At 56.8% G+C, this 11,905-nt stretch overlaps 2 protein-coding genes across 6 annotated transcripts in view; one reads left to right on the top strand and one right to left on the bottom strand.

The window, feature by feature from the left end:
- Positions 1–1,175: 1,175 nt before the first annotated feature.
- NCDN (neurochondrin) lies at positions 1,176–10,066 on the bottom strand. Of its 4 annotated transcripts, none has more exons than XM_030323784.2 (7): positions 9,482–10,066; positions 8,463–8,603; positions 6,399–7,367; positions 5,360–5,601; positions 4,558–4,782; positions 4,029–4,171; positions 1,176–2,710 (listed from the first exon to the last, which is right to left on the bottom strand). In XM_030323784.2, exons 1-7 carry the CDS (start codon positions 9,512–9,514, stop codon positions 2,274–2,276), a joined length of 2,190 nt encoding a protein of 729 aa, XP_030179644.1. In that variant the 5' UTR covers positions 9,515–10,066; the 3' UTR covers positions 1,176–2,273. The 4 variants fall into 4 exon arrangements, with proteins under 4 accessions (XP_030179644.1, XP_030179645.1, XP_030179646.1 ...); XM_030323785.1 differs by having other exon boundaries at positions 9,822–10,066; XM_030323786.1 differs by lacking the exon at positions 9,482–10,066 and adding an exon at positions 9,333–9,468.
- The window catches only part of KIAA0319L (KIAA0319 like), a 95,504-nt gene continuing 93,643 nt past the window's right edge, over positions 10,045–11,905 (top strand). Inside the window, exon 1 of one of the 2 annotated variants that reach the window (XM_032594256.1) lies at positions 10,045–10,152. The gene's annotated coding sequence lies outside the window, so the exon portion shown is untranslated. Of the gene's footprint in view, positions 10,153–10,320; positions 10,495–11,905 lie in introns of those variants that run through there. The other variant, XM_030323783.2, reaches the window with a different exon arrangement.

Here is an 11,905-nt window from a genome sequence, read left to right as displayed (position 1 = left end):
GTCCAACCTCATCCCACTTTACACTCTGTGTAGCAGTAATGAGCTACATGCAATCCCTAAGCTCACATGCCGTTATACCTGCTGTTCTTCTGTTTGTCTATCTGGCAAGCCTCTCCTCACCCCCATGTCTCAGAGCAAATACTTCTTGAGCTTTCCCAGACGTATTCAGCCAGGCTGAGAGGCTCTCATGCTCCAGCCATACTTCGTTCAGACCCCTGTATGAGCAGCTGATTATACCTCTAGGGGATGTTGCCTTGTCTGTTTCCTCTCTAGATTTTAAGTTGCTTGAGGGCAGGGTCTGTCTTTTCATACTACCCCCCACCCCGCTGCCCCGGGACTCCATGCTAAGAACATGACTTTCAGTACATCTAATAAATAAATGAATGTTCTTCTGTCCATGCATGGCCAACCACAGACAGGCTCATGGGACATACTCAGTGAATGCTTGTTGGCTTACTGGCCTCGGTGGAGACGTCTGCGGTGTGTGGGCTGGGGGCAGGTCTGGCTTCAGGATTAGGGGCTGGGGGCAGGTCTGGCTCCAGGATGAGAGCCTGGGCTCAGGCCTGGTGAAGCAGTGGGGGCTTGACTTCAGTCTTGCGCTGAAGCTCTTAGGCCCCTTGTCTTTCTCACTGGCATAGAACAGAGGTGAACAGCTGGTTGCCTAAAATGTTTTCCTGTACAAAACATTTGGCCTGGAGATGTTGTTGGGGCAGTAATGGTTTCACGGGGGAAAAAATGAGCAACATTCAAAAATCAGGATTTTGCATAAAAATTAGGGTTTCTGACTTATCTTTAGAGATTGGAGGATGTGACAGTACTACTTGGAACCCCTCCAGGTCAGCACTTCATTTGTACACAGGAGCACCTAGGCCTGGCCACCATAGCATCTGAATTTGCAATCCTGCTCTGGCAATACAGGGTGTGGACTGAGGGGTCAACAGCCTGCTCAGTCTTGGCTCTGACACCTTACTAGCGCGTCACCTTGAGCAAACCACCTACCCATGCCCAGGTTTCTTCACCTGTAAAATCGGAATAATGCCTGTGTCACAGGGTTCTCTGGCAGGCTAAATAACACTTGAAACGTGCTTGGCAGGGTGTGTGTTCAGCAAATGGTAGTTGTGAGCTCCTCGAGTTTGGAAGGGAGAAGGTGCAGGACAGACCACACAGGAACCATCTTGTCACCAATGAACATTTATTGAGTGTCCGCATGTGCACAGCTTTGAACTTGGCGATCACAGAACGCACTGGGGGAAGGAAGGGGGAAATGGAAGCAAGGGATCAGGTTGTGTGTGGGGGGTCCCCCGGGATCATAAGAAAAGTAGTTCCTGCTGGAGTCGCCAGTCGCGTCTCTCTGCAGAGAGGGATCCTAAGCAGGGGTAGGGATTAAAGCCAGGCACCACGATGGTGATGGGGTGCAATCACTAGGGAAACATGCGGATTCTGGAGAAGTGTCCCTCCTGTTCCTGGCTCCAGTCAAGCCAGATGGCACTAGGAGGACAGGGATCAGATGCTCAGGTGTCCAAGCAGGGATAAGGACAGGCAAAATAAATAACCCCCCAACCCCCATCGTCACTCTGCTGCAACATGACACAAAAGCTTAGAGGCCAGGGCCTAAGGACTCCTGGGTCCCCTCAAGGAAGCTCAGGTGGAAGGAGGTTTCCCCACCCACACACCAGGCCTGTCTGCCCCAGGTCTCCCTGGAAGGATGAGGCAGTTCAGGCCCTGGGTCACTGAAGTTGATAGGAAGAACTGCGATGTCAATGGCCTGAGTCTGCTCTCTGCCAAGGGGCTAAGGGCAAGGGCCAAATGGCCAATTGGAAGGATGTGGACTGGGAGGCTAGAGGGGGCACCACAGCCTAGGGGAGCCCACGCCCTGGCCGGCAGGGCACATGGGCTGAGGCAGCCAGCTCCTGCCAGCCCTATCCCATCCTGGGGCCTCCCTCCCGTGGGGGAGTCTGACACAGGGCACAATGACACCTAGTGCCCCCCTCCCTGGGGGCTGCTCCAACATTCCCCGGCCTGGCAGCGATAGCTATGTTGATTTTCAAGCCAATCCCTGCCCCCATGGGGGCCCGGGGGGCGGGACGCAGTTCCTTACACTTGAGGGATGGGCACTGTGCCCTTGCCCTCGGAAAAGCCAGAAAGCTGGGATGTTGTGTGTGTGTGTGGGGGGAGTCGAGGGAGGGGGGTCCAGTTTGGGAGCTTCAGGGAAGATGCCTCCTCCCTCCTTCCCTCGCTGCCCGCCCCTGGGTCTGTCCCCAGTGGACACCTGCTCAGGGCTCTGACAGGCACTGCTCCAGGGCAGCCATGCGGTAGTGGCTGGCTGTCTCCTCACCCGCCTGTAGCCTCATGGCCTCCCGGCACAGCCGGTTGGCCCGTGCCAGCTCCACCAGGACGCCCTGATAGGCGGCGACCATCTCGGGCTTGACAGAGTTGGGGCTGACGCTGCCCAGCAGCTGGAGCAGCTCCTGTGGCCAGCGGGAGCGCAGGGCGGCTGGGGCCAGCCAGGGCAGCAGGGGCACACAGCCTGTGAAGGCCTGCATACCCAGGAACCAGAGCTCCTGCAGGTCGGCCCAGACGCCCTCGTAGTCGGGGGACAGGGCCAGCACTGCCTGGTCTGAGCCAGGTGTGGCCCGCGCCACATGGGACTGTGATAGGAAGAGGATGGCAGCTGCGAAGAAACCTCGGGACGCTGGTGTTCCCTGAAGAGCTGGAAGGCAAGCAGGGAGTGGGCGCGTGAACTTGGTGGGCCAGCTGCTTTCCCAGACCCTCACTTTACCCTCCTGTGCGGACACACTCTGGGAGCCGAAGCAGAGCCTAGAACCAGCCTGCCTGGGCTCAAACCCTACCTTCAACTTCACTTGAAGTTGGGTGACCTTGGGTAATCCACTTTTCTGGGTCTCGTTTCCTTACTTGTAAAACGGGGCCAATAGTGCTAATCTTAGAAATCGGTTGTGAGAATTAAATGTGATAATCTTGGTACACTCAACCTCATGGTCAGCCCTTTTTGCAGTGGGACGGGAGCAGGATGGGAGCCGCTGCTGGGCCTAGAGACCTACAGGCGAAGGCGGTCTCAACAATTTGATTCTTGGGCCAGAAGGGGGCGCCAGAGCGGGGGCAGGGGGACCAGGAGCTGGTGATGGGGCTTGGCTTACCTGCCAGGCAGGGGCTCACCCCTGTACTGTGGACCCTCTCAGGGAGGCTGTTAGTCAAGCCTGGTGGCATCTGTGGGTTAACAGCACTGGGGCTCTACTCAGGCTGAGGTGATGCAGCCTGGGACTGAGGGAGCATGGGGTTAGAGCACAGGGGTGGCTCCTGGATCACTAGGACATGCTCCCTTCCCATTGCCGGAGGACCCTACTGGGATCCCTGCACAGGGAACACATAGGCAGCTGAGGGTACAGGCTCATTACACACTGTTCCCGGGCATCTGCTCAGCTCCTCCAACCTGACAGATGGGGCACAGGGAACAGGCGGGGACAGAGGGACCCAAGCAGACACCCACGGCCAAAGTGGAAGACACAAAGGGCTGGCAGGGGCTGGAGGGGACGTCCCTCCTCCTTCACACAGCCAGAGTGAGGCAGGGTTGCGGAGAAGGTATGTGCAGAGGGGGCACCAAAGCACTGAAGCCTGTCACGAGGGAGGTGAGGTGTTAAGCAGAGAAAAACCTCAATGGGGAGGAAGAAGGTTCCTGACTCAAGCCCTGGGTGGGGGCGGCTCCACCTTGAAAACACTGGATTCAGACTCGGGCTGCTGGGAATTTCAGGTGCCTATGCCTGTGCCTCTGAGCAGGCCTGTACTTACACCCACCAGACCTTGCCTTAAAAGTCTTCAGAAGGAAAAGAATGCTATCATTTGGGGAAGAAGGGTGGGGTAGGGTGGGGGATGGAGACACACTTCACAGATTTCCTCTCAGTTGGAAAATTCTATAAAACCATTTCCTGAAAATGGGGACTTATGCCCAGAATATAACAGGTCCACCCAGATCTTTTGTCTGTATCCATTAGGACTGGGTCCCCGGAGCTTACCTGGAGAGGTACTGAGGAGCCGGGCCATGAGAAGGCCCAGGGTGGCCACATTGGCAGCCAGAAGCAGCCTCCCTTGCTGCTGCACTAGTGAGGGCAGCGACGTCATCAGGGTGTTCATAAGAGATGTGAAGCAGGCGTCTCGCCTGGGAGAAAGGGTGGGGGGTGGAGATGGGAGAAGGGGTTATTTGAGCTAGACCAAGGCCTGGGAAAACCTGGGATTCTGGGCTCCCAGCTTCACCAGGCAGGGTTTGGCAAGAAATGAGACAGCAGGGTTAAGAGTTAACTTTGGGCCCATTCGTGGCATCTGGGGAACAGAGACTGGGTTATAGCTGGAGCAGGCAGACAGGCCCAGAGGAGTTCTAGACATGCCAAAACCTCGTGTGGGGTGGCTCTGTCTATTCTGAGAGCCTGTCACTCTAACACTAACAGGAACCCATGGGCACAGGGAAGCAAAGTAGCAGACTGAGATCTGAGGCAAGTCTGAGCAGCCCCCACCCCTTGCTTCCTCCAACCTCCTTCCCGGCCTCACTTGATCAGCCCTGGTGCGGTGACCACAAGGTTGAGGAAGATATGACAGCAGGTCTGCAGGCCGATCTCCACACTGTCAGGCAGCACTGAGGTGTCATGGCCTGGGGATGTGAGTTCCCACTGCTGCAAGAAATACTTGCACAGAAGTGAGGGGGCTCCCTCCTTGATCAGGATCTCCCGGGGCCCATCTTCAACGGTCAGGTGGCACCAGCCGGGCAGAAGGAGCCTGGGGGGTGGAAGGAACAGGTGTGTAAGGGGTGGGGAGAGATGAAGGCACAAGGATTCCCTTTCTTGGGGCATCCCACCTAAGAGAAATGAAAGCAGGGGGAAAGGACACATCCTTCCTTGTAGGTCCCACAGGAAAAGCACATGCTTTGGTGCTGCACAGGCCTAGGCTTGAACTTGGGCTCTGCCACATGGTGTATGTGCGGGCAAGTTACTTTAACCCTGAGTCTCAGTTTGCTCATCCTGAAGATGTGGATGAGACTTATGTCATAGATTTGCTGTGTGAACTAAATGAGACTGTTTTGGTAAAGGGTAGAGCAAAGTGCTTGGTGTGTCGTAGATGCTCAATAAGCATGAGTTCTCTCTTTACAGAGAAATCTGGGGTTGGCAAAGAAGACTTGGCTGACCAGGAGTCCTGTGTGAACAAGCCCCCCAAAACAAACAGAAATAATCCTAAAGGAAATCTCATGCCCCAATCAGGAAGCCCAGCACAGACCAGTTTGGGGGTGAGGGAGTGTCCCTCTGTTATGCTTTTCTTTAGAACAGTCTGGCTGGACAGACTCTAACTACAAACTCACCGGAGAGCATCCCCTGGCCAGGTGGGCCCTGGGGTGGTGGGGGAGATGGCCAGGGTGGCCACCTGCTGGGAGAGGTCATTCGCCTCCTCGGCCTCCTCGTAGAGGGTCTTGGCATAGCGCACAAGGAAGGGCAGCAGCTGGCAGACCTCCTTGCGCAGGGATGAGGTCTCCTCGGCCAGCCAGGCCCCCAGGATCCGCACCGAAGCAAACACAAAGGGCTCCTTCTGCTTCTCTGGCCCCACCTGTTGCCATGGGACCCCTGTGAGATGGAGTAGGACCAGAGACCCTCCCCGGCCGGGACAGCATGCCAGCCAGCCTAGGAATAACACAACTAGAAGGGAATTCTGGCCTGTGAGCCCTTCAAAGGCAGGCCCTGTGTACCCAGCACCTAACACATGGGAAGGATGCGCTCAACAGGGGCCTGGCACAGAGCAGGCCCTCAGGGCATGTCTGCCGAGCGAACTGGACTTTGGACAACATGTCCCCACACTCACTGCATCCCCTTTCCCCCCACCTCTGAAGTATCACAAGGCTTGAAGGAAACTCACAGGTCCAAAGCTAACTAAACACTCCCTCTACGGCAGCTGTGACCTGGGAGGAGTTAGCTGAATCTCTCCAGAGGCCAGGAACCAGGCAGCCCCGCTCCTTTGCCCAGCTCCGTGCCAAGTTTGTATGTGCAGGTGTATGGAACAATGCAAGAGGCTGAGCAGAACAGACTGCTTCGATTTGGAGTGTGTGTGTACTGGGGGGGAGGGTTGTGAGTGGGAAGTCACTGTGTTGTGTGCGTGTGTGTGTGTGTGTGTGTGTGTACTGTGATGTGAGTGCACATATGGTGTGTGGTATGGTGCTTGTGTGGAGGCTCAGGGAGGGAGGGAGAGGGAGGCTCGGCCACTCTACTCCCGGGAGTGCTGCAGGATCAGCCCTCAGAGTGGGCATCTTGCGCTCTTCCTATTACACTGAGGTGCAATTCACTTCCCCCTTTGCCTGGCCTTCTGGCTCTCCCCACACCAGACTCCCTCCGTGGGCCGCTATACCTCACCTGCTGCAGATAGTGGATGACAGCCCCGATGGCCTCCTTCATGATGCTCACGAGCTGCACCTTCTGTGGCTCCTTGAGCAGTGACTGCTCACAGCGGGTGCATTCCTGGATCCCCAACTCCATGAGGGCGTAGCAGGCGGTCACCACATCCTCTTTTACTTCTGTGCCTGTCTCCTCCAGTGCCAGCCGTACCTCCACACATGCCAGATTCACCAGCAGGGCCAGGAACTTGCTCCCGGAGCTGCCCGCTGGGATCCAGTCGGAGCCGCAGGCGTGCGCCAGGCGGGCTGCCAGCTTTAGTGCAGGGTTGCGCTGCCAGGAGCTCAGCTTGCTGCCCAGGATGCGTGCCAGCCCGGCCTGCAGATCCCGGAGGCATTCAGAGGGCACGGTTGTCGGGGGCAGAAAGAGGGGCAGCAGCTGGCAGAGCTCAAACTTGCTGGCATCCTCAGCTTTCTGGAAATCTTCACTGAGGCCCCGCAACACAGCCAGGAGGTCGGGCTCCGCCTCCTTCCAGCACTGGGTCTCAGCAGCAGCCAGCAGCCCCACTAGGAGTGCCAGGGCCTGGTCAAAGCCATAGCCATGCCCCAGGTATGCCTGACACAGGGCAGACACGGTGCCACCAGCAATGAGGTGCCGGGGGCCACGGGGTGTGCCTGCCACAGCTGTCAGGCACTGGTAGGTGTCGTCAATCATGGAACGGCGAGCAGCATCATCCGGGTCCCCCCGGGCAGTGAGGAAGGTGCTAAGGATGGGGATCTTGTTCAGGACCTGGGGATGGGAGGCCAGTTCAGGGTCACTGCAGAAGCAGGCCAGCAGGGCCACACCCAGGGCTCGGAGAACATGGTCGGGGCAGCCATCTGGTGCCTCCTTGGTGGTCAGGAGACGATTGGGGAAGGTGAAGCCTACGGCATCGAAGATCCGCCGCCGAGTTTTGGCATCGATGTCACCTGCTTTGACTGCCTTGGTCACCTAAGGGGGGGGGGGTATGTGCTATCAGCAGGATGAAAGGAAGACTGCCCCCTGCACCCTTGGGCGCTGACCATTACCAGGATGTGGTTATGGAAGGTGATTTTCTCTGAGGTCAGGAAGCCTCCAGAGGTCATTCTGTCCAGCTCCTTCCCTCCCCACCCGGGGAGACAGATGGTTGTGACCTCTGAGATCCCTCATTTATGATTACGTATACAGAAGGGAGGTCCAATCCTCAACTACTCGTTCTGCCGTTTCATCACTCAGTCATTCGGGAAGTTCTTTCTGATGTCTAATCTAGAAGCTGGCAACCTGATTTGGGCTTAGAGCTCAGTTTAAAATCCCCCAAGGATTTAGGGTCTCGCTCTAATTGCTCTCACCCCCCTCCCCAGAGAAGCCTCTGATCCATTCCCGCCACCTTCTCAGGGGAAATGGCTCCTGTGTCTCGCCACTCTGCCTGTCAAAACATTTCCCCTTACATTTCACCTCAACACCTCCTCTGCTGCAGTGTGAGCCCTTGACTCTGGAGCCTTCTCCCTGTTGCCATGGCAAACAAGCAGAGACTGTACTCCCTCCTCCCTTCACCCCCCACACATCAACCCCCCCTTCCCAGCACTGCAGCTCTTGCTCTGCTGGCCCCAGCCTGGTTCTTCCAACAGGGCTAAGCCCCAAACCAGCTCCTTCACCCTCAACCTACCTACTGCCATCCTGGCCATCCCCTGGGACCCCTTCCCAGTTACTTCTAGTTCTGCTACTCTCTCCACCCCCAGAGCAATCATCCCCAGCCCTCAAGTACTCTGCACTAGTTACTACCTGCTGCTGTCACCCTATGAGTCAGCTCCCATCTGCTCCGGGACGCCCCAAAGAGCAGACCCAGGCAGCCTCCTCCAAGGCTTCTAAGGCCCTACGCCTTATTCACCCCCATTCTCCCCTTTGCTCCCACACTTAGGGAAGCAATGAAGAGTCCAAAGGCAGGCATCTTGGTGCCTCCGGGAATGCCAGGACCACCTATATATCCTCTGGGACTTTTTGACCCCATTCCTAGGGGACCCAACCACCCAGCCCTTCCCACCTCCCAATTTTCAGTCAGGTCCTTACTAGCAGCAGGGCTGCAAACTGCTCACTGTCATTCTTGGCCTCACGGAGGGCTCCCAGGTAGCGCTCCAGGGTGGGGTTTCGGCTCTCTGCCTGGTTCAGAGCTGGCTCACAATCCGAGGCCATGATGCCCGCCTTGCCCAACTGTGAACACAAGAGGGACTGAGCATCCCTCTGCAGAGGAGGGGTGGGGGTGGGAGTGGAGGATGGAGGGAGGGATTAGCACAGAGGGAGGGGAGGATCAGGAGGGATGGGTTCCTCAAGACTGACCTCCCTTGTGGGAGCCCCTTAAAGACGCTGGACCCTCAAGTCCTTAGGAATGAAGAAGGGACCCTGGCCAAGGTCACCTCCGGAAAGCGGGAAAGAAGGACCATGCATCCCGCTGCTCAGCTGGACAGCTCTCCTTACCAATCTCCCAGGAGTGGGAGGGGGGCTGGCCCCACTGCTCAGCTGCCCCCTGGCACCAGAGGCCTGGTTTTATCTCCTTCCACCCAGGCACACCAGGAGGGAGTGGTGAGGACAGACAGGAAGGAATGGAGACATACATGGGTGAAGTTCGATTATCCGGACTCAGGCTGATATGAGGGAAAAGGGCATCCTAGGTTCCCTTTCCCCTCCCTTCTCCAGAACAGGCAGGAGACAAGCTTCAGCACAAGTGAGGATGCAGGGTACTGACCAGGGAAGGCTTGGAGGCCCCTTTGCGGACCCCACCCCTCCAGCCAGGGCTCTCAAACGCCCCCGCAGGCTCCTTGCCTCCTCTCCTTTCCCTCCCTCGGGCAGAAGCTGCAGCAGCAGCAGCAGCAGCAGCAGCAGCAGCAGCAGCAGCAGAATTAACCCTTTGCATTCCCTCTCCTCGCCCTCCCCGCTCGCTACCAGTCAGTGGATGCCGGCAGGGGCTGGAGAAGCAAGAAGGGGTCCGGGGTAGCTCCCAGGACAACGGAGAATCCAAAAGCCGGATAATCGAAGCGGGGCTGCTGAGATGGGGAGATGAGAAGGGGAAGAGGGTTCCTGGCGGTCACCACCTGTCCCGCCGCAGCCAGGTCACAACACGACATTGATGAAGTCACGACAGGGCGGCGATGAGATCACACTTCACGATGGCGCGGTGATGTCACGGAGAGATCACGGCAAAATCACGACATGGACAGCCCCCAAAGATGACAGGGCAAATTAAAAAAAAAAATATAGCTATATATTGAAAAGGGCTGTGACAAAATGGAGTCTCGACAGGGCACGATGATGTCGCGATATGGCGCGATGGAGTCGCGATAGGGTCCCCGGGGTGTGTCGGCATCGATCAGCGCCGGCTCGGCGAGGCCCTGGTTGGGATGCAGGGGAGGGCCTGAAGGGGGCTGAGCTCACCAGGCTGCGGCCCCGAGCGGCGAAATCTTCTCCGAGCGCGATGCTCCTGGAGCCTGGGGCCGCTGCTCACGCCGCTTTGCCCACTCCCGGCTCCAGGCGGCTGCAGCTCCACCCCCACCCCCGCAGAGCTCTCGGCCAATCCGCGGCGGCTTCACTCCGAGCTCTGGCCAATGGCACACCTGGGCGCTAAGCCGTAGGGGGTGCCACCGTTGCCGCCATCTTGCTTATGGGTATTGCCCGAGTCTGGGGCCTGGGGCTCGCGCAGGGCAAGCGAAGGAGCAGACTGCGGAGAGCAGGAGGCGACAGCCTGGCGGCCCAGGCTCCTTCGCTCGTGCGTAGTTCTGTCCCTCAGCACTGCCTCACCTCCCCCTCTGGCTCGCGGCTGGAATTGAGCTTCCGGGGGTGGGGGTGGGGGCAGGAGGGCTGGTTAGCAAGAAGAGTGTGTTTCCGGGTTGAGCCCAGGGAGGTGGGAGGAGGCGGCGTTTCCGGCCGCCGTCGCTGTCCTGGGAGGCTGAGGCGAGAGGGAGCTGTCCGGGTGGGGAGCCCACACTACCTTCTTCTTTTTCCTCCTCCTCCGGGTGAGGGGAGCGAAGGTTGGGGCCCCGACCCCATGGACCGGGAGGAGGCGGAGGCCGCCGAGAGCCGGGGCCCCGCTGTGTGGCCCTGAGCCCCGGTAGGTGGCCGGGGGCGGCTGGCTGCCAGGCCGAGGACCTCGAGCTCAGGGGAGGGGCAAGCGGGACGGGCTATTTCTGAGGGTTCGCTGGCCTGGTGTTGGGACCCGGAGGTGGCGCTCCTGGCCCGACTAGGGCAGCCAGCTTCTTCTGGCTTTGTAGGTGCGGGGCTCGAATCCCAGACCCTGCTTCTTTCAGGCCCACGCCTGGTCATGTAGCATCCTCCATCCCCTGACAGACCGGGCTCGGGGCGCTGCTATCCTTCTTCCCTCGACTTCTGCAGCCTCGTCTTTAGCTGCTGTCTCTGGTGTTCGGTCTCCCAACCAAGATAGAAAGTTGATGCAGAACAAGGGGGGCGGGGTTGAGCACGACGTGTAAATTATCATGCGAAACCTGCCTTATTCCGGACTTTAGAAAATTATTCCCCACAGAGGGGTTCTGTGGTGTCTGCGGTGGGCACAAAGGTGAAATGAAGGAAGTCAAAAGAACACCTCAGGCGGTTCCAAAAACGCTTTTCCTTCTCTCACCTCCTGATGCTTGTGCCCAACCGACAATAGATGCAGTTAGTGAAGAGCATTAGCTGAGTCTCCTTGTGCTTTCTTCTGTGATTAACAGACTGGGAGCTAAGAACAAATTGGAAAGACGACCTCCCAGAACAATCTGTTCATTTTTCCAGCTATTTGGAAAACAATGCCTGCAAATATAAGCAAAGTTATTCATGGCAGTCTGTTCTGTAACTTTCCCAAATATCTGAGATTTTTTTAAAAAGAGCTTTATTCTTGATTACTCATACCAGCTGAATAGGCTGTTTCAGACTTGCTCTGTCGTTATTCAAACATATCTTATCGCTGTGTACATAAATGGAGTTCCACGTATGTAGCTGACAGACTGAACTATGATACATCCCCCATCAACCTGAAGGATTAAGTAAACATTACCCCCTTCTCTGTCTGAACAGCTGCTGCAACAGAGAGTGCTTTTATTTCGGGTGTACTTGTAACGCCCTAAATGCCAAAACTATTGCAAGCTTTTCTAGATTTTCATTTGTCAAGTATTGTGGGGGTGTGTGTTCTCTCTCTGGGTTTTTACCCTTTGATTCTGTAACAAACCATTTGGATCTTGGTGATTGTGTTGTTCTTGCCTCTGGTCAGCAAGGCTTTGAATGGACCCTAGCAGTGATTTGCACCCTTAGGCAGTTGTAGATTTCAGAGGCTTGGCTGGTTGGGAGTTCATTTGAAAAGAGCTCTGCCTCTTATGCATGGTTCGTAAGACATTGCACTTCTGATCAGCTTGCTAATCCAATGGTGTTTGTTACTCCCATTTTCAAAACCTATTCATTTCTTTTATGCTTCTGTCGCCCACCTGTCACGCTATTGATGACAGGTGTTGAGTCACTTTGAATTTAAAATCCTT

Source organism: Lynx canadensis, chromosome C1 (genome assembly GCF_007474595.2).
Source record: "Lynx canadensis isolate LIC74 chromosome C1, mLynCan4.pri.v2, whole genome shotgun sequence".
NCBI lineage: Eukaryota > Metazoa > Chordata > Mammalia > Carnivora > Felidae > Lynx > Lynx canadensis.
This window is presented reverse-complemented; position numbering and strand designations above follow the sequence as displayed.

Coding starts and splice junctions, on each gene's coding strand:
- NCDN (XM_030323784.2), bottom strand. CDS start 9,514: ATGTCGTGTTGTGACCTGGCTGCGGCGGGACAG. Junction 4,172..4,557: donor ACCGCACCAGGGCTGATCAA/GTGAGGCCGGGA, acceptor CCTTTCTCCCAG/GCGAGACGCCTGCTTCACAT. Junction 2,711..4,028: donor GCTCCTCAGTACCTCTCCAG/GTAAGCTCCGGG, acceptor CTTGCCTTCCAG/CTCTTCAGGGAACACCAGCG.